The sequence below is a fragment of the Sarcophilus harrisii genome, chromosome 1 (assembly GCF_902635505.1).
Source record: "Sarcophilus harrisii chromosome 1, mSarHar1.11, whole genome shotgun sequence".
NCBI lineage: Eukaryota > Metazoa > Chordata > Mammalia > Dasyuromorphia > Dasyuridae > Sarcophilus > Sarcophilus harrisii.
Genome location: NC_045426.1, coordinates 175,389,459 through 175,413,052, shown reverse-complemented (window position 1 = coordinate 175,413,052; position 23,594 = coordinate 175,389,459). Strand labels below are relative to the sequence as shown.

The 23,594-nt window shown below is 32.0% G+C and overlaps 1 protein-coding gene across 2 annotated transcripts in view; it reads left to right on the top strand.

The window, feature by feature from the left end:
- Positions 1-23,594, top strand: part of EDIL3 (EGF like repeats and discoidin domains 3) — a 651,648-nt gene that overhangs the window by 494,756 nt on the left and 133,298 nt on the right. For both annotated transcript variants that reach the window (XM_031967244.1, XM_031967251.1), the window contains one exon: positions 18,120-18,304. In XM_031967244.1, coding sequence (XP_031823104.1) covers positions 18,120-18,304 — 185 coding nt within the window. The remainder of the gene's footprint in view (positions 1-18,119; positions 18,305-23,594) is intronic.

Genomic DNA, 23,594 nt, shown 5'->3' with positions numbered 1-23,594 from the left:
TCAAATCTACCAAAGGGGGTCATTCTTCAACACTAGAATTGCTACCATAAATTCATTTTGGGATGCTTCTTGGCTAGCTCTCTGCTTTTTATAAATATAGTGGTTATCAAATTCAAGAATGATGCATCAAAGGACTCCAAGTTAAATAATTCTTGTTTCCCCAGAGGCATCAACACCAGATCCAGACAGGAAAATTAATGCATTAATCTCACTGTAGTGAGATTACTTCTCTTACTCTTCTCAATATAGCATTAGATTGAAAAACAAGTAGAAAATTCTGCCATGGCATTTTAGTATGTGGAGATTTGGAGTAGTTTATGGATTTCCTGGACCAGAAATGTTTTTGCCTGAGTAACAGTATGTTTTGTTTAAGTAATTGAAATATTCACTGAAATCACGAAGTGAATTGATACTTGTAGTTTCAGACTAGGTCAGCATCACTAAAAAAATAATGATATCTTGAAATAAAAGGGGAAAATTCCATTTTGTTCTAATGAGAAATAGTATTAGACACTAAAAGCTACTACTTCTGTTCTTGGTCTTTTTAAAAATAGTATCTATGTTTTGAATACCATGTTCAATTTTTTTGTTTCCTTTTTTTCAATATGATCTTGAAGTAGGGAAAATGATCTTTTCTGAATGAAAAAACAATATTAAAAGTCATTCATGATACTGCAAGATGATGAAATAAGCAGTAAATTGCCATAACTCTCTCATTTACCTTCAAATAATCATAAAATAACTTAACCAAAACAAATTTTGGAAGAGCAGGACAAGCCAAAAGAAGAAGGAAAACAACATTTTAGCCCAAGAAACTTAGAAGAGGGTAAGAAAGGTCTAACTCATTCAGGCAAAAGGAGAAAGCAGTTTAGGAGAAAAAACATCCTGGTAAGACATCCCCAACTCAACAATGTCATTACCCTTTGATCCAGTGGTGTCTATGCTTAGGCTGTATCTACTGGAGAAAGGACCCACATGTGCAAAAATGTGTGTAGCAGCTCTTTTTTGTAGTGGCAACAAATTGGAAATTGAGTAGAGGCCCATCAGTTGAATATCGATCAAAGTATAGTATTTTCACCTTTTTTGTTGTTCTTATTTGCTTGAATTCTTTCTTTCTCTTTTTTCCCTTGTGATCTGATTTTTCTTATACAACATGATGACTATGGAAATATGTTCAGAAGAATTGTACATATTTAATCTATATTAAATAATTGGACTGCTTGCTGTCTAGGGGAAGGGAAGGAAAGGAGAGATAGGAAAAAAAATTGGAACAAAAGGTTTTGTAAAAGTGAATGTTAAAAACTATTTTTGTATGTTTTTTGAAAAATTAAAAGCTATATTTAAAAAAATAGATCCAGGAATCACTGGACTACCTGAAAGCCATAATCAAAAGGAAGACACAGATAACATCTTTCAAGTAATTATGAAGGAAAACTGCTTTCATGTCCTGAATCCACAGGACAAAATAGGCATTGGAAGAATCCATCAATTACCTTAGAAAAGAGATACCAAAACCAAAAGTCCAATGAATATTATAGCCAAATTATAGAATTATCAGATCAAGAAAAAATACTGCAAGTGACCAGAAAGAATAAATTCAAATATCAGAGAACCATAATCAAGATTACCTAGGCCTTAGCAGCTGCAACATTAAACAACTAGAGGTCATATATGATGACCATATTAGCACCCTGGATACCTTAGAATTAGCTGGAGTCAGGATAAGCAAAAGTCCTCAGTCTTTATTCTTGGTCTTTAGAGATAGGATTGAATTGGATGGAAGCAGAATCTCCACAACTTCCTTCTTTGTCTCCCACCCAGAAGTGACCCTGGCTAGTCTTATTCCACCCCCTAGTCCCTCTTACAATTCTCTATATACACCAATTATCAAGGCAGCACAGGGTAGTGGGAAGGGCCATTTCCTAAGCATATGCTTATAGAATATTGTCCAATTGGTATTTAGCCTTAACTGCTCTAACAGACCTCAGTGCATCCACTCAAGAGTTTCAGCCCTTTACCATCATAGAATATGATATTCCAGAAAGCAAAGGTTCTAGGACTACAACAAAGAAATCAGTTACCTGGTACAATTAATCATAATATTTTAAAGAGGGAAATGGTCATTTGATGAAATAGAATGATTTCAAACTTTCAAAAGGAGAAGGCCAGAAATTAAAAAAAAAATGATCTCCAATATCCAGAACCAAGAGAAACTTTAAAAAATAAAGAGAAAAGAAAAATAAGGCAATCAATGAAACAGAAAGATTTACACTCCCACATGGGAAGATGATATTTGTAGTTCTTAAAAATTATACCACTAATAGTAAAATTAGAAGAAATAGACAGTGTATGTGTAGAAGATGAATTTGAGAGAATTGACATAAAAATAGCTAAGGGATGAGGCAGTTCACTTGGTATATAGGAAGGGAGAGGTAAAATGGAATAAATTATTTCACATGAAGAGGCATGAAAAACTATTATAGTGTAGGGGAAGAAGGGATGTAGGCAATGGGCATCACTTGGGCCTTGTCTTCATTAGTATCATCCCAAATAGAGAATAATATACACAATCAGTTGAATATAGACATCTATTTTATCCAATAGGGAAATAGGAGGGAAAGAAATTAAGCAAAAGGTTGGAGAGGCCTAATCTTGGGTGACATGGCAGAGAGAAGTAAAACATTGGTGAGGAGGGAAAGGGTAAAAGAAGAAAGAGGACAAATAGGAGGAAGAATAAATTGGAGGGAAATACATAGGTAGTAATCATACCTGTGATTATAAATAGGATAAACTCTTCCATAAATGGAAGTAGCTAAGAGAGTGGATCAGAAACCACAAATCTAGAATATGTTGTTTAAAAGAGATACGCCTGAAGCAGAGACACAAAGAGAATAAAGGTAAAATCTTCAGCTAAAGTGAAAAAAGAGAGAAACTACATCTTTAAAAAGTACTATAGACAATGAAGTAATGTCAATATTAAATATATATACACCAAGTGTTATAATATCCAGATTCTTTAAGAAGTTAAGTGACTTACAAGATCATGACCAAACAAGAGATAGAGAGCCATTATGAAATGTAAAATGTATAATTTTGCTTATATTAAATTAAAAAGCTTTTGCAAAAACAAAATGAATGCACCTAAGATTAGAAAGAAAGCCTAAAACAAGGAAACAATTTTTATAGCAAGTGCTTCTGATAAAGGCCTCGTTTCTTAAATGGAGAAAGGCAAATGCCCAAACACTAAACTTGAAATTCTAAAAATAAAAGGAGAGATTAATAAAATTGCCAGTAAAAAGAAAACCAAAAAACTTTTGAATTAATAAATAAAACTAAGAATTAGTTTTATAACAAAAACAACAAAATAGATAAAACTTTGGTAAATTTGATTAGAAAAAGGAAACAGGAAATCAAATTGATAGTCTTTTAAAAAAGGGAGAACTTTCTGTTAATAAACAGGAAATTAGAGCAATAATTAGAAGTTATTTTGCCCAACTTTATGCCAACAAATTTGATAACCTAAGTGAAATGGATGAATACCTTCAAAAATATAGGCTACCCAGACTAACAGAAGAAGAAATAAAGATATAATAAAAAATAATAAAATGAGATTGTTTAAACAATCTCATTTTATTATTTTTTATTATATCTTTTTATCGACAAAACATGCATGGGTAATTTTTCAACATTGACTCTTGCAAAAACTTCTGTTCCAACTTTTTCTCTCCTTCCCTCCATCCACTCCCCTAGATGGAGGTAGTCCCATACATATTAAATAGGTTAAAGTATATGTTAAATACAATATATGTATGCATATTTATATAGTTATTTTGCTGCTGAAGAAAAATTGGATTTAGAAAGAAAGTAAAAATAGCCTGAGAAGTAAAACAAAAATGCGAGCAAACAATAACAGAAAGACTGTAAATGCTATGTTGTGGTCCACACTCATTTCCCAACATTCTTTTGCTGGTTCTGTTCATTAATGATCAATTGGAATTTATTTGGATCCTTTCATTGTTGAAGATAACCACTTGCATCAGATTTGATCTTCATATAGTATTGTGGTTAAAGTGCATAATGATCTCCTGGTTCTGCTCATTTCACTTACTATCAGTTCATGTAAGTTTCTCCAAGCCTCTTTGTATTCATCATGCTAGTCATTTCTTACAGAACAATAATATTCCATAACATTCATATACCACAATTTACTCAGCCATTCTCCAATTGATGGGCATCCATTCAATTTCTAGTTTCTAGTCACTACAAAAAGGATTACCACAACATTTTGGCACAAATAGGTCCCTTTCCCTTCTTTAATATCTCTTTGGGATTTATAAGCCCAATAGTAACACTCCTGGATCAAAGGGTATGCACAGTGTGATAACTTTTTGAGCATTGTTCCAAATTGCTATCCAGAATTGTTGGATCCATTCACAACTCCACCAACAATGTATCAGTGTCCCAGTTTCCCTACATCCCTTCCAGCATTCGTCATTATCTTTTCCTGTCATCTTAGCCAATCTCAGAGGTGTATAGTGGTATCTCAGAGTTGTCTTAATTTGCATTTCAATGATTTGGATCACCTTTTCATATGGGTAGAAATAATTTCAATTTCATCATCTGAAAATTGTTTATTCATATCCTTTGACCATTTATCAACTGGAGAATGGCTTGATTTCTTATAAATTTGAGTCAATTTTTTATATATTTTAGAAATGAGCCCTTTATCAGAACCTTTAACTGTAAAGATGTTTTCCCAATTTATTGCTTCCCTTCAAATCTTGTCTGCATTAGTTTTGTTTGCACATAAACCTTTTAACTTAATATAATTAAAATTTTCTATTGTGTGATCAATAATGATCCTACTTGATCATAGGGTGTTATCCTGGAGATGATTATCCGTAATCTTTTTGCTATTTTTTTTAAGATTTTTTGCATCAATGTTCATTGAAGAGATTGGTCTATAATTTTCTTTTTCTGTTTTCATCCTACCTAGTTTATATATCAGTACCATGTCCTTGTCATAAAAGAAATTTGGTATGACTTCTTCATTCCCTATTTTTTCAAATAGTTTATATAGCATTGGAGTACATTGTTCTTTAGATGTTTGGTAGAAATCACATGTAAATCCATTTGGATTTTTCTTAGGGAGCTGATTAATAGCTTGCACTATTTCTTTTTCTAAATTGGGACTATTTTACCAATTTACTTCTTCCTCTCTTAATCAGGCCAACCTATATTTTTGAATGTATTCATCCATTTCATTTAAATTATCAAATTTATTGGCATAAAGTTGGGCAAAGTAACTCCTAATTATTGCTCTAATTTCCTCTTCATTGGTGGAAAGTTCTCCCTTTTAATTTTTAAGACTTAACAATTTGATTGTCAAATTTCCTTTTTATGATCAAATTTACCAAGGGTTTGTCTACTTTGCTGGTTTTTCCATAGAACCAACTCTTAGTTTTATTTATTAATTCATTTTTTTTTTACTTTTAATTTTATTAATCTCTCTTTTTATTTTTAGAATTTAAAGTTTAGTATTTTATTGGGATTTTTAAATTGGCTCTCTTTTTAACTTTTTAGTTGCAAGTCTAATTTATTGATTTTCTCCTTATTTAATGCAAGCAGGCCTCTAAAGATATAAAATTTCCCCTTATTACAACTTTAACTGCAGCCCACACATTTTGGTATGTTGCCTCATTATTGTTATCCTCTTGGGTGGAATTATTAATTGTGTTTATGATTTGCTGTTTCATCCTTCATTCTTTAGAATGAGATTATTTAGTTTCCAATTAATTTTTAGTCTATTTTCTCCTGACTTTTTAGTGAATGTGATTTTTATTTCATCGTGATCTGAAAAGGATGCATTTATAATTTCTGCCTTTCCGCATTTGAATTTGATGTTTTTATGTCCTAATATATGATCATTTTTTGTATAGAGTCCATGAACTGCCGAGAAGAACGTGTACTCCTTTCTATTTCCATTTAGTTTTCTCCAAAGATCTATCATACCTAAGTTTTCTAGTATTCTATTTACCTTTATTTACCTTCTTTCTTATTTGTTTTGTGGTTTGATTTATCTAGTTCTGAGAGTGCAAGGTTGAGTTCTCCCACTATTATAGTTTTGTTGTCTATTTATTCTTGCAGCTCTCTTAAATTCTCCTTTAGGAATTACATGCTATACCATACGGTATATATACGGTACATATATGTTTAGTATTGATGTTGCTTCATTATCTATGCTGGCCTTCAGCAAGATATAGTGCCTTTCCTTATTTCTTTAATTAGATTAATTTTTGTTTTTACTTAACTTCACCCGAAGCATAGGAGATTCTGCTCCAGCCTTTTATCTTTACTCTATTTGTATCAGCCTGCTACAAGTGTGTTTCCTGTAAACAACATATTGTAGGATTCTGGCTTTTAATCTAGTCTCCTATCTGCCTCTGCTCTTTGGGGGAGTTTACCCCATTCACATTTATGGTTAAAATTACTAATTCAAAACAGTTCCATTTTTGAAAAAGAAATAGAAAAAGCTATTGATCAAAACCCTAATAAAAAATCCCCAGGACCAGATGGATTTACATGTGAATTCTACAAAACATATAAAAGAACAATTAACTCCAGTGCTATATAAACTATTTGGGAAAAAAAAGCAGGGAAGGAAGGAGTCCTTCCAAATTCCTTTTATGACACAGACATGGTACTGATACCTAAATCAGGTAGGACAAAAACAGAGAATGAAAATTATAGACCAATCTCTCTAATGAATGAGGCAAAAATCTTAAATAAAATATTAGCAAAAAATTACAGAAAATAAACCCCAGGATAATACACCATGACCATGTAGGATTTATGCCAGGAATTTAGGGCTGGTTCAATATTAGGAAAACTATTAGTATAATTGACTATATCAATAACCAAATTAACAACAGCCACACATGATCATCTCAATAGATGTAGGAAAAGCATTTGATAAAATCCAATACTCATTCCTATTAAAAACACTAGACAGTATAGGAATCAATGGACTTTTCCTTAAAATAGTCAGTAGCATCTATTTAAAACCATCAGTAAGTATCATATGAAATGGGGATAAACTGGAACCATTCCCAATAAGATCAGGAACACAACAAAGTTGCCCACTATCACTATTACTATTCAATATTGTATTAGAAAAGCTAACTTTGACAATAAGAGATGAAAAAAGAGATTAAAGGAATTCGAGTAAGTAATGAGGAAACCAAATTATCACTCTTTGCAGATGATTTGATGGTATTCTTAGAGAACCCCAGAGAATCAACTGAAAAGCTTTTAGAAATAATCAACAACTTAGCAAAGTTGCAGGATGCAAAATAAATCCACATAAATCATCAGCATTTTTATACATCACTAACAAAATCCAACAGCAAGAGATACAAAGAGAAATTAATTTTAAAATAACTGCCAATAGCATAAAATATTTGGGAATCTATCTGCCAATGGAAAGTCAGGAACTATATGAGAAAAACTACAGAACACTTTCCACACAAATAACATCAGATCTAAGCAACTAGAAAAATATCAAATGCTCTTGGGTAGGTTGAGCAAATATAATAAATATGATAATACTCCCTAAACTAATCTATTTATTTAGTGCTATACCAATCAAACTCCCAAGAAACTATTTTACTGATCTCAAAAAAATAACAGCAAAATTCATCCAGAAGAACAAAAGGTCAAGGATTTCAAAGGAATTTGTGAAAAAAAAAAATGCAAATGAAGGTGGCCTAGCTGTATCAGACCTAAAACTTTATTATAAAGCAGCGGTCACCAAAATCATTTGGCACAGGATAAGAAATAGAATAGTCCATCAGGAGAATAGGTTAGGTTCATAGGACAAAATAGTCAATAACTATAGCAATCTAGTGTTTAACAAACCCAAAGACCCCAGCTTTTAGGATAAAAATTCATTATTTGACAAAAACTGCTGGGAAAATTGGAAACTAGTATGTCAAAAACTAGGCATTGACCCACATGTAACACCATACAACAAGATAAGATCAAATTGGTTTCATGATCTAGGCATAAAGAATGAGATTTTAGATAAATTAGAAGAACATAGCATAGTTTACCTCTCAGACCTTAGGAGGAGGGAGGAATTTGTGAACAAAGAAGAAATAGAGAGCATTATTGATCACAAAATAGAAAATTTTGATTATATCAAATTAAAAAGCCTTTGTACAAATAAAACTAATGCAAACAAGATTGGAAGGGAAGCAATAAACTGGGAAAACATCTTTACAGTAAAAAGTCCTAAAAAAAGGCCTCATTTCCAAAATACATGAAAAATTGACTCAAATTTATAAGAAATCAAGCCATTCTCCAATTGATAGTCAAAGTATAAATAATTTTCAGATGATGAAATTGAAACTATTTCTACTCATATGAAAAAAGCTTCAATCTCCAAATCATTATTGATTAGAGAAATGCAAATTAAAACAACTCTGAGATACCACTACACACCTCTCATATTGGCTAAGATGACAGGAAAAGATAATGACGAATTTTGGAGGAGATGTGGGGAAACTGGGACACTGATACATTGTTAGTGGAATTGTGAATGGATGCAACAATTCTGGAGAGCAATTTGGAACTATGCTCAAAAAGTTATCAAACTATGCATACCCTTTGATCCAGCAGTGTTAGTACTGGGCTTATCTCCCAAAGAGATCTTAAAGAAGGGAAAGGGACCTGTATGTGCAAAAATGTTTATGGCAGCCCTTTTTGTAATGGCTAGAAACTGGAAATTAAATGGATGCCCATCCATTGGAGAATGGCTGAATAAATTATGGTATATGAATGTTATGGAATATTATTGTTCTGTAAGAAATGACCAGCAGGATGATTTCATAGAAGCCTGGAAAGACATGAACCAATGCTAAGCAAAATGAGCAGAACCAGGAGATCATTATACACTTCAACAACAATACAATATGATAATCAATTCTGGTGGACATGGCTTTTTTCAACAATGATGATGCAAACCAGTTCCAATTGTTCAGTAATGAAGAAAATCAGCTACACCCAGAGAAAGAACTATGACAAATGATTGTGGACCACAATAGCATTTGCACTCTTTCTGTTATTGTTTGCTTGCATTTTTATTTGCCTTCTCAGGTTTTTTTTAACCTTCTTTCTAAATCTGATCTTTCTTGAGCAGCAAAATAACTATATAAATATGTATACATATATTGTATTTAACATATTTAACATGTATTGTACTATCTGCTATCTAGAGAAGAAAGTGAAGGGAAGGAGGGGGAAAGTTGGAATAGAAGGTTTTGCAAGGGTCAGTGTTGAAAAACTACCCACGCATAAGTTTTGTAAATAAAAAGCTACAATAAGAAAAAAAAAAAAACAAATAGAGAAAGACCTGCATTTATAAGAATATCAGTCACACCCCAATTGACAAATGGTCAAAATGTATGAACAGGCAGTTTTAAAATAAAAAAAAAAAAATTAAAGCTATCTATTTTCGCTAAATCACTTTTGATTTAGAGAAATGCAAATTAATATAACTCTGAGATGCCATACCTATCAAACTGACAAATATGACTAAAAAGGAAAGTGATAAATGCTGGTAGGGACACTAATGTATTATTGTTGGAGTTGTAAATGATCTAAGCATTATGGAGAACTATGGCCAAAAGACAACCAAACTGTGCATACACTTTGATTTATCATTACCACTACTAAGTCTGTATCCCCAAAGAGATCATAAAAATGGGAAATGGATCTATATATGAACAGAATATTTATAACATCTCTTTGTGTGATGGCAAAGTATTGGGAATAGATAAAATGTCCATCATTTGGGCAATGGCTTTCAATTTCTATTGAATGGTGGTCATGAATGTCTCGGCTCTTCTCAGCAACACAGAGATCCAAGACAAATGTAAAGGACTCTCAAAGGAAAACTCTATCCTATCTAGTTAAATAATTAATAGACTCTGAATGCAGATCAAAACATAATTCTTTCACTTATTTTATTCTTTATTATGTTTTTTATTCTCTTGAGCTCTTTCTTCTTTTACACCTGTGAATAATATGGAAATAAGTTCTACAGGATCACATATATATAATCTATACCAAATTGGCTACAATTTTAAGAGTGGAAGGAAGGGAAGAAGGAAAAAATTAGAACTCAGAACCTTATAAAAATGAAAGCTAAAAATTGCCTTGACATGTAATTAGAAAAAAAATTTATTTCTTTTCATTAATTCAAAGATCATTCCTTTTCTTTGTAAGATGAAAATATTTTTATGAAAGGAACTCCATCAATTGACCCAGATGAGCACATTTTTTAAAATTTTATTTCATTTTTTAAAGATGATGAAAATTTATTTTATTTTTTTTAAATAATCATAACTTTTTATTGACAGAACCCATGCCTGGGTAATTTTTTTACAACATTACTCCTTGCACTCACTTATGTTCCAACTTTTCCCCTCCTTCCCTCCACCCCTTCTCCCAGATGGCAAGCAGTCCTATACATGTTAAATATGTCACAATATATCCTACATACAACATATGTGTACATAACTGAACAGTTTCTTGTTGCACAGGAAGAATTGGATTCAGAAGGTAAAAATAACTCGGGAAGAAAAACAAAAATGCAAACAGTTTACAATCATTTCCCAGTGTTCTTTTTTTGGGTGTAGCTGCTTCTGTCCATCATTGATCAATTGAAACTGAGTTAGATTTTCTCTTTGTCAAAGAAATCCACTTCCATTAGAATACATCCTCATATAGTATTGTTGTTGAAGTATATAATGATCTCCTGGTTCTGGATGAGCATATTTTAAAACAACACTGTTTTCAAATTATTGTTTTGATTTTTATAAAGCAAGTAGCATAATATTTTGAACTACTAATTAACTTTCATTAATATTTCTCCTCATCTTTTTCTTTATTTTTTTATTATAGCTTTTTATTTACAAGTTACATGCATGGGTAATTTTACAGCATTGACAATTGCCAAAATTGTTCCAATTTTTCCCCTCCTTCCCCCCATCTCCTCCCCAAGATGGCAGGTTGACCAATACATGATAAATATGCTAAAGTATAAATTAAATACAATATAAGTATACATGGCCAAACAGTTATTTTGCTATGCAAAAAGAATTGGACTTTGAAATGGTATACTATTAACCTGTGAAGGAAATCAAAAATGCAGGTGGACAAAAATATAGGGATTGGGAATTCTATGTAATGGTTCATAGTCATCTCCCAGAGTTCTTTTGCTAGGTATAGCTGGTTCAATTCATTACTGCTCTATTGCAATTGATTTGGGTCATCTCCTTGCTGGAGATGGCCATGTCCATCAGAATTGATCATCATATAGTATTGTTGTTAAAGTATATAATGATATTCTGGTCCTACACATTTCACTCAACATCAGTTTGTGTAAGTCTCTCCAGGACTTTCTGAAATCATCCTGTTGATCATTTATTAGAGAGCAATAATATTCCATAATATTCATATAACACAATTTATTCAGCCATTCTCCAATTGATGGACATCCACTCAGTTTCCAGTTTCTGGCCATTGCAAAGAGACATGCCACAAACATTTGTGCACATACAGGTCCCTTTCCCTACTTTAAGATTTCTTTGGGATATAAGCCCAGTAGTAATACTGCTGGATCAAAGGGTATGCACAGTTTGATAACTTTTTGAGCATAGTTCCAAATTCCTCTCCAGAATGGTTGGATATATTCACAGTTCGACCAACAATGTATTAGTGTCCCTGTTTTCCCACATCCCCTCTAACATTCTGAATTTTCTTTCCCTTTCACTCTAGCAAATCTGATGGGTGTGTAGTGGCATCTCAGAGTTGTCTTAATTTGCATTTCTCTAATTAATAATGACTTGGAGCATCTTTTTATATGGCTAGATATAGTTTCAATTTCTTCAACTGAGAATTGTCTCTTCATATTCTTTGATCATTTATCAATTGGAGAATGGTTTGATTTCTTATAAATTAGCGTCAATTCTCTATATATTTTGTAAATAAGTCCTTTATCAGAACCTTTGACAGTAAAAATGTTTTCCCAGATTATTGCTTCCCTTTTAGTCTTGTCTGCATTAGTTTTGTTTGTACAAAAACTTTTCAATTTGATCAAATTTTTCTATTTTGTGATCAATAATGATCTCTAGTTCTTCTTTGGTCATAAATTCCTTCCTCTTCCACAGTTCTGAGAGGTAAACTATCCTATGCTCTTCCAATTTATTTATAACCTCATTCTTTATGCCTAGGTCATGAACTCATTTTGACCTTATCTTTGTGTACTGTGTTAAGTGTGGGTCTGCCTATTTTCAGCCATACTAATTTCCAAGTTTCCCAGCAATTTTTGTCAAATACTGAGTTCTTATCCCCAAAACTGGGGTCTTTAAGTTTGTCCAACATTAGATTTTTAAAGTTATTGGCTGTTTTATCCTTTGAACCTAACCTATTCCACTGATCACTTAGTCTATTTCTTAGCCAATACCAAATGGTTTTGGTAACTGCTGCTTTATAATATAATTTTACATCTGGTACAGCTAGGCCACCTTCATATGAACTTTGTTGTTATTTTTTCTAGGTTATTAAAATGATTTTTTGAGAGTCTGATTGGTATAGCACTAAATAAATAGATTAGTTTAGGTAGTATTGTCATTAGGTAGTATGTGCCGTAGGCCACATAATTATATACAATCAACTTTATTCTCCAACTTTGCTATCTCATTACAAAGTCTTCAGCTTCCTAATATGGAGTTATTCCATCTGGTAGTTAAGAGATGTGCCATTCACTTCCTTAATAGAAAGACTAAGAACATATATTAGTAGGTTAGAATAGTAGCAGTTGTCATCACTTTCATTATTAAAGAGAGAAAAATAATTTATATAACTGAATTCCATAATTGTGTTGAAATAACAAGGTAACAAATCTTCAAAATAAAATATTTTAATTTTCTAAAACCTAGAAATTTATTTATGCAGGAAAACAAACTCAGATTTTCTGTTTTTCTGAATTCCTTTGCACCTCAACTTTTTATTCACATCCTTTGGACAACTGAGATTAAAATGTAGATACCTCATTTGTTTTTAGTGTCTGAGGATATATTCATGGGTTTTCCGATTGGTCTCTCTACATGGAATTATTTCCTATTCCAATTCATTTTAAGTTCCATTGCCAAGATGATTTTCATATAACATGTAGCATGTAGTAGAGAATGGCTGAATAAATTGTGGTATATGAATATTATGGAATATTATTGCTCTATAATAAATGATCAACAGGATGATTTCAGAAAGTCCTGGAGAGACTTACACAAACTGATGTTGAGTGAAATGAGTAGGACCAGAATATCATTATATACTTTAACAACAATACTATATGATGATCAATTCTGATGGACATGGCCATCTCCAGCAAGGAGATGAACCATATCAGTTCCAATAGAGCAGTAATGAATTGAACCAGCTATACTCAGCGAAAGAACTCTGGGAGATGACTATGAACCATTACATAGTATTAGGTAGTATTGTGCCCTATTCAAGAGCATTTAATATTTTTCCAGTTGGTTAGATCAGACTTAATTTGTGTAGAAAGTGTTTTGTAGTTTTACTCATAAGGTTTCTGATTTTCCCTTGGCAGATAGATTCCTAAATATTTTATACTATCAGTAGTTACTTTAAATGGAATTTCTCTTTGTAACTCTAACTGTTGGATTTTGTTACTGATATATAAGAATGCTAATAACTTATGTGAGTTTATTTTGTATCCTACAACTTTGCTAAAGGTGTGGATTATTCCTAATAGAGAACCCCAGAGATTCTACTAAAAAGCTATTTTTAGTATATTATATATTATTAGTATATTATATATTAGTATATTAGTAGAATCTCTGGGGTTCTCTAAGTATACCATCATATCATCAGCAAATAGTGATAATTTAGTTTCCTCATTGCCAACTCTAATTCCTTTAATCTCTTTCTCAACTTTAATTGCCAAAGCTAGCATTTCTAATACAATATTGAATAGTAATGGTGATAGTGGGCAATCTTGTTTCACTCCTGATCTTATTGGGAATGGTTGCAATTTGTCCCCATTATGTCTCCTCATCTATTTCAAATCATCTTATTGGATCTTGATAAGTTCCAACATAGAATTGAGGAAGTAATATTATAAAATACACAGAATATTAGAAGTGAAATTAGAGGATCTCTGTTCAAATTCTACCCCTTATATATATATACTATTTGTGAAATTTTGATAGTCATTTTATCCCTTTGAAACTCAGTTACATCATCTGTAAACTGAGAAGTTTAGAATAGAAAACCTTTGAAGTTCCTTCCAGCTCTTAATATAAGATTTTGTACTTATTATAGAGCTATTGTCCTGTTCATTATATAAAAAGATAGCACAGAGATGCCTGTGGCATCAACAAATCATTTATCTTCCCTAAGACAATCAAAAAAAAAACCTTAGTCCCATGGAGATTATCATACAAGTTTATTCTTTGGCCATGGTTCTAGTTTTTATTTTGTTGTTCATGTGCTTTTGAAGTATGTTAACTGCTGAGGGTCAGGCCTTCATATAATGCACAGTCACACTCTGAACATATAAATATATTTTACTTTTCAGCTTGAAAATAAATCACATGGACACTTTAACATTTTTATTATATTAAAAAAAAAGCCAGGCCACATCCCCCAAAACACACAAAACATCATTCTTAGTAGATACTTTAAAAGCATCCCAAATCCTCCCTATTAGAAACAATATTTTGAGGGGCTAAACATATTTTTTTTCAGATTCTATCTATATAAGTAAAAAGGTTAGATAGTAGTATGCAAAGTAATGTGCCTGAGATGACTAATTAATAAGGGGAGTCAAACTGACAAATTGAGAAAGCTCAATGAACTAAATTAATATATGAGGTAGGTAGGTGGTACATGGATAGAGGGGTATGCCTCGAGTCCAGAAGATCAGAGTTTAAACCTGCTTGACTCAGTTTTTTCATTTGTAAAATGTGTATAACAACCTTGCAACATTATTGTGATCGTAAAATGAGTTAATATTTGTAAATTTATAATAGAAGCTATATACATTATTATTCCCCTCTTCACAATAATGATTTTCCTTAAATAAAAGCATAATACTTATTCACAAGGCACAACAATGCTCTGTGCCGTAGGCCCCATAATTATACACAATCAACTTTATTCTCCAACTTTGCTATCTCATTACAAAGTCTTCAGCTTCCTAATATGGAGTTATTCCATCTGGTAGTTAAGAGATGTGCCATTCACTTCCTTAATAGAAAGACTAACAACATATATTAGTAGGTTAGAATAGTAGCAGTTGTCATCACTTTCATTATTAAAGAGAGAAAAACAATTTATATAATTGAATTCCATAACTGTGTTGAAATAACAAGGTAACAAATCTTCAAAATAAAATATTTTAATTTTCTAAAACCTAGAAATTTATTTATGCAGGAAAACAAACTCAGATTTTCTGTTTTTCTGAATTCCTTTGCACCTCAACTTTTTATTCACATCCTTTGGACAACTGAGATTAAAATGTAGATCATTTGTTTTTAATGTCTGAGGATATATTCATAGGCTTTCCGATTGGTCTCTCTACATGGAATTATTTCCTATTCCAATTCATTTTACGTTCCATTGCCAAGGTGATTTTCATATAACATGTAGCATGTAGTCCTCAAACTTTTTAAATAGGGGGCCAGTTCACTGTCCCTCAGACTGTTAGAGGGCCAGACTATAGTAAAAACAAAAACTTTGTTTTGTGGGCTTTAAATAAAGAAACTTCATAGGGGTACAGGGGATAAACATCCTCAGCTCCTACATCTGGCCCACAGGCCATAATTTGAGGACCCCTGATGTAGTGACTTTAACATATCCAGGATCCAGTAGAAAATCCCCAGATTGGCATTTTAAGGCTTCTTACACTTTCCTGCCAACCACAAACTCTAGGATCTATCTCTATTGACCCTATCTGCTGTTCTTCACATACAACAGTCCATCAAAATGCCATGAATTTTTATCAACTGTCCTTCATGCTTATGATGATCTCCTTCATCATTTCTCTTCATAGGTCCCCCGGCTTTCTTTAAGTCTACTTAAATTCATCCTTCAGTAGGAAGCCCTTCTAAGCCTTCTTGGAAGCTAGTTCTTTTCCTTTCAGATTACCCTGCATATATCTTTTATGTATAAAGTTATGTACATTTTGGCTCCTTGAGAGTGGGCACTATGTTTTTATTTTTATTATTACTTTTTAATCCTCAGAACTTAACATAACATGTAGCATATAGTAAACACTTAATAAAGTTTATTGACTTACACTTTAAAATTACTTCCATACAACAAAAAACTTATATGATGATCAATTCTGATGGACATGGCTCTTCTTAACATGGTCTGAGGTAATTCAGACCAATTCCAATGATCTTGTGATGAAGAAAGCCATCTGTACCCAGAGAAAGGGCAGTGGGAACTTAATGTAGACCACAACATAGTATTTTCACTCTTTTTGTTGTTGTTTGATTTCTCATTTGTTTTTCCTTTTTGATTTTTCCTTCCTGATTTTTCTGGAGCAGCATATTTGTGGAAATATGTATAGAGGAATCGTACATGTTCAACATATATTGGATTACTTGCCAACTGGAGAATGGGGTAGAGGAAGGGAGGGAATAAATTAGGACACAGGGTTTTGTAGGGATGAATGTTAAAATTATCCCTATGTATATTTTTAAAATAAAAAGCTTTAATTAAAAAAAGAAAAATTACTGCCACAAATTAAATAAATGTTGCAACATCTTATTATTAACTTGACTAAATGTCAAGAAAGATCTCCTATGTAATTTGCTTGTATTTTGCTGAAATGTGGAAGTTCACTCTCTCCACTTCTACCTTGCTATTCAATATCTGTTGCATATTTTCTAACTAAAAGGAAGCAATTTTAAATATGGGGTTGAACAATCACTGACTAATATATAAGCAGCTTGGACTTTTATAAGCATCCTTTATTTATTACAATATGTTATTAGAGTGACTTAAGATATTTAGGATATAATTTAATATTTAATATTATTTGATATTTTAATTTTAATAATTTAACAATCTCATTATTAGATCATAATAACAAATTTGCCAAAATAGATTCCTTCCTAGTAGCAATTAATTTGAATATGAGCTACTGCCTAGTTATATTCCTTTACTGAATTTTAAAACATAAATGGCAGAATTCTTCATCATTTTTCTACCTTCCAATCTCAAAAATGTATCTGGGGCTCCTAAGAAGCAATGTAAAAGAACATGAAAGAAAAATATAATTTCCAATCATGAGGATGTCAGAAAAGAGATCAGATATTGCTTGTCTCTTAACAGTTTTAATTAAAAATCATTTTTGTAGCCATTTTATTCTGCCTTTTATCTTATCTCTTCCATTTAAAGCCAAATTCTCTAGGATGAATTCTAAAAGCAGTCATTTGAGATAATATAAAATTAAAAGGCAAAAAGAAATCATGAGGAAGTAAATTGGGGTATATTCATCTAGTAGGAGTATATCTCATCACAGTTTTCGATGCAAGAATAGAAATTGTGGTAAAATAACCTTGTATTGTAGGCACTTATAGTAGCAGTGGTTTGGTACTATGTCAATGAAAAATAACTATTTTCTAAGAAAATACCTCATTGTTAAGGAAATGATGGGGGCTGCTGAAAATCAGGGAACAGTCAAAGAACTAAGACTAATGAAAATTGAAATGGAATTTCAACTTTGTATCATTTTTGGGGAAAAAAATACCATCAAGTAAAATACTTTGAATTGCCTATCTTGCTTTCAACTTTTTGAAAATATGTAGAATAAAATATCCTCAATTGGCTATCTTGTTTTTCAATTTTACTCCATATGTATTCTTGATTAAAGCTTTTCTGTAAGAATATTGATACCCCTATTTTCAAAATGAGTGTCATTATATTTAGTCTTTTCTTGCCTATTCAAAAGTACCATAGAAAACTTCCAGAGTTATAAATTATTTTTCTCATGGATCTTTCTCATTTTCATTCAGGTTGTTCTGAGCCTCTGGGAATGAAATCAGGACATATACAAGATTATCAGATTACTGCATCCAGCATCTTCAGGACTCTCAACATGGATATGTTCACATGGGAACCCAGGAAAGCCCGGCTAGATAAACAGGGAAAAGTGAATGCCTGGACCTCAGGCCACAGTGACCAGTCACAATGGCTGCAGGTAATATTTTCAAGATGTTTCCTGACATTCATCCTTTTTCCAGACAGTCATGTTGGTTTGTTGAATGTCCAAGTTTATAATCAATAAACTAATAAAAATATGTTATTTTCCTCTTGTATCAACTAAAATTGATTTTGAAAAATAGTTTAATCGCATGGCAACATCCATGTGTTGTTTTCACTGATGTTTGTGGAGCATTACTTGTGTAGCATAGAGAAGCACCAAGCAGATACCTATTGGACCAGTACATTTGCATTTTTGAACACTAATATATTGTCACAAATTCTGTTATCTTTTGATTATACATGGGAGTCCTGGCATGAATCAAAACAGTACCAGAAATACAAAGGGAGGCTAGATGACAATGTGGAGAGAGTAACATATATGAGTGTGTGTGTGTGTGTGTGTGTGTGTGTGTGTGTATGTGTAGAAAGTACCACATACCAGAATATGTCCTTTCTTTGAGAAGTTACTGTATCTGGAGAATTGTTGTTTTATTTTTATTGCTATTGATTTTTATTACACATCAATGAGAGCATTGAGATGATAATCATCCACAGAATTTTTGTGTTATTAATTATTAACAAGTAAAAATAATGCTGATAATTCAATATTTGTATGATGACCTGTACATGAAAGATTTATTGCTATTCAAGTAGAATTCAAGGTATTGATTGTGGTCTTTTGGGGGAGCATCTAGACTTGTGATTTCATTAGTATATGAAAATCCTGAAGATTCACAACTGTTATATGACATAGGTTTACATAATTGCCTCAAGCATCAGGTTAAGCAACTTTCCCAGTATTACATATTTGTTACTATATGGGTAAAAAGTAAGACTTGAATTTGGTAACTCTTGAATACAAGGAAATGTTTTCCACATTTTGATTCTTGTGTTTTGTCCTAAGCCTCTTATTTGTCACTTCCCAATTGTAAATGAGAATCCTTGTCTATGAATTCTATACAAGCTAGCCAATAAAAATTATAAATTTCTAATTTCAAACATTTGGTCTTTCAAAAGAGAAATCAAATTTCCACATGGAGCTTCCAACTATGTTTATTTTGGATGTCCATGAAAGTCCCCCTTTTGTGTTTATTTTTTTTTATCTCTTGATTTCTAGATAGGTATGTGTGTGTTTGTGTGAAATGCATGCATATATTTAACTATCATATTTTTACTCATTCATATGATTTTTCTCAGAACAATTCTGCATATGAAATATTATTTAAGTTATAAAGATGTTGGAAAACCAACTCTTCCACATCCCAAAAATAACCAAGAACATTTAATAATTTAGCTGTTGCCACTGCAAGAGGATATCTTTGAAGAACATTATTCATAATATTCTTAAATTATGTGTTAATAGCTAAAATTTTCATCAGCAACATTTTGTTAAATATGATTTTTTAATCCACCCTCAGTCATTTCCATTATCATGTTATTAAATTCTATTTCTTTAATTAATGAATGCAAAGGCATCATTAAAATAGATAGGCAAAAGGCATATAAAAACACATGCCAAGTACTCTGCTAAGCTTTGAGAAAACAAAAAGAAAAATCAAAGCAGTTCCTCTTTCAAGTATCTCATCATGCTGCATAGTTGAAAGATTTTTTTGTCCAGTGAAAAAACACCTATAAGTGTCTAGAAAGCATCAAGATAGGAAAGAGGATAAGAACTGGAAGATTTAAGGAACCAATGGCACAAAACAAAATAAGTAAGAATGGTCCTCAATCTTTCTAGAAGAAAGGAATACTATTGGTGTCTTCTATCTTATGCAAACCATGTCAATAAGCAAAGAACCTGGATGAGTTCTAAATGATCCTTGGTTTGGGAGAAGGGAGTGGAAAGGATGAGATTAAATCTTATTTCTCAATGTTCTGGGATAGATTCTAGGTAACCAGAATTTGGGAAATAAAGGCAGATTTTTTTTCTCAGTGAAAAATATTTGTTTTCCCAAGAGAGGATCTTGGAAAGCAAAACACAGAAGAAATCTTTGAGGCAGGAGAAAATGATATTTTCCCCCCTTTGTATAAAAATGATATGGAGTTCTGAATATATTAAAATATTTTCCTCCAAAGATAATATGCTCAATACCATTACAAATTATAATATTTTACCTTGTTTTTCTTTTTAAGATTTAGTTGATCATACTTTTGAATAATACCAAAAAAAGAATAAAGTATTTAATGAATTATTGTGACAAAGGTAAATTGAGAACCTGAGTTTATTTTTCTGGTCATAAATTTCTGTTATATTTTGAGCTACAAACATCTATCCCCATCTGTAGTAGTAGTTCTTCAGAGAGAAAGCCATGCCCATCACTTTTTTTTTTTTTTTTTTTGCTGAGGCAATTGGGCTTAAGTGACTTGCCCAGGGTCACACAGCTAGGACCTATTAAGTGGCTGAGATTAGATTTGAACTCGGGTTCTCTTGACCTCAGGGTTGATGCTCTATCCACTGCACTACCTAGCTACCCCAACCATGCCCATCACTTCAATTTCTAGTCAGTTTTTTTGAGGTTAAAACTTTTAGGAAATTTCATTTATAATCTTAATAAACTTCTAATGTGGGCAGATAAGTGATTTGATTTATTTTTTTCTTATTTAAGTAGTTTTTGAGGATTAGAGATTAGAGAAGCAATTATAAATTCTAAAATATGAAAGGGTGTTTCATGTGTGATGCAAAAAAAAGAATTACTTTTCTAATGCACAATGCACATGCACAATGACATCAACAATTTTTTTCTTCTCATTGGTGCTATCATAAACACATTGTTTCAGAACAATGTGTTTAAAATAGTGATTTCACAAACAAACAAGACATAGTAGAACATTAAAGAGTTCCTTTTAAATACCTCGTTTTCTAATAATGAAAATTCTTTTCACATTCCCTTTTTGAATTAGGCATGTGTCATATTTATCTCATGAAAAGTGCCAGATATTTCACATTATTATTTTTTTTAATTTTTTGAAGTGTAAGGATGCCAATAAATGGGAATATTAGCTATATTCCCATAAAGCAAATCCTTCTTGCCTGTTTTTTTTTTTAATTATAACATTAGAATTTTATTCCTATGAACAAAGTTCTCCGATTAATTGAGTGGAACAGGATGTCATGAAAAGGGTTTTGATGGGTCCTGCTCTCCTCAGGGTATGTCAAGCAGTCCAACAAATTGTTCCTATTAAGAATTGTAGGTTCTACTTACTAATTCTCTTTTCTAGGGTATAATTTTTACATTCTTTCTTACAAAGTGCCAGGCAAGAAGATTACTGGCTGATATCTTCCAGCTCTAAATTCAATATTTAATTATGTAATTTCATCTCACAAGTTATTCTTATTTTTCAGTTATTCCCCTGTTGCCCAGATTTTCTGAATGGATTCCTTCCTGAGCATTATTAGTGTCTGCTTTGCCTTTGAGTTATCACTTTAAATTTCTTTCCATAAGTGCACTCACCATTTCTCATCATGCATTTTAATTATTTGCCCTCTACTGAACTCTAAACTTAGTATGTCCTACATTAGAATAGAACGCCTATTTGGCATCAGCCTACTTTTCCCCTCTAAATTCTAATATTTGTTTTTCAGTCATTTCAGTCACATGCAATACTTTGGGGCAATGAAAGTTAGCTAAGTTCCTTTCTTAGTAAAGAACTTAGAAGTGGTTTGTCATTTCCTACTCCAGATCATTTTTCAAATGAGCAAACTGAGGCAAACAGTGCTAAGTAACTTGCCCAGCGTTGCACACCTAGAAAATGTCTGAGGACAAATTTGAACTTGGGAGGATGAATCTTCCTGACTCCAATTCTGGTGCTCTATCTACCATACTATTAACTGTCTAATGTTTGTATATCTCCCTAGTTTAGATTCCTCAACTGACATTACCTTTTTCAAGAAGTTTAGAGTCTTTTCTGATTCTGGATTACTTCAATACTTACCCTTTGTCTGACCATATTAGTTGCAATTCATAATACCTGGGCTCAGTGCTGTTTCCTATATCCTTAATCTACTATTACTATTGAATTATCAATGACAACTTTATTCCAGACATCCCTCTTCACCAACAGATCAACTTCAAAATATGGAAACATATCCCAAAGGACCATCTAGCCCAATAATTTTGTTTTTATAAATTCATATTCTATAATTTTATTTTCATAAAGAATTCCAACTATTCCATATCATCTGCTGCCTTCTTCATCACGCTTCCAAAACTGTCTTTGGGAGAGCAATTGAATTTTGCTTTGTTTTTATTACTTATATAGTCTGCATGTGAATGACTTCTTATCATTTACAAAGTATTTTCACATCCATCTTCTCATTTAATTCTCACAAAAACATAGTGAAGTATGCAAGAAACTTATTATCCTCATTTTAGTAATGAAGAGACTGCCACTTAAGGTGTCACATGATTTGCCCATAGCTAGCAAGTATCTAATTTTTTGGCCCCAACATTCAAGAAATAAAGAAAATAGAAAATATCCCTCATTTTTGTACTTGGGCCTGCCTCTGTCTCAGCCATGATAGTGATGAAATGGCAGAAAAGGAAGCTGAAGATGTTAAGAATCACACAGTTTTTAATCATTTTTTTCTTTAACTTGACTTCTAGTACTCTAAATGGGAGATCTTTCTCAAGAGAACAATGAGTAGAGTTATTAGGCAGGCATATAGATCATTGTTAATATTTTTACATTAGTTATGCTGAGAAAAAAGAGGACATTATAAGCTAAAGGAAGAATGACTCTTGAAGGCAAATAAAAGGAATTATTACAGCTGATTTCATTATATGGATTTATAAAAATAAAAGAAATCTTTGAAGTTTATGTACTTTCATTTGGACAATATAAGGAGGGGAAATTTTATAAAGATCTTGGTAAGACTCTCTAAATAAAATTAACAAACTCTTTGATACTCAAATAATGTAAAGATGAGAATAGGTGAGGATGGTGAAAAATGTACTTTTAAAAAAATCATGAATCAGAGACCAAAAACTTTTGCACCCCAAAGAAGTTGTACATTTCTGGATTATGAATGCTTCATTTGAGATAAGTTATAAAAGGCCCTAAATGTGGCAAATACTATATATCATCATACTATATATCATCACAAAAATAATGAAGTTAATCATATTTTAACAGAAGAAAGGTACATTATTGATAATGCTGATGCCTAATAATTATATAGCTCTTGGAGATGTACAAAGTGCTTTGCAAATATCTCACTTTATCCCTCTAACAGACCTGGGAGGTGAGTGCTATTTTTATCTTCATTTTACATGACAAAACTGAGG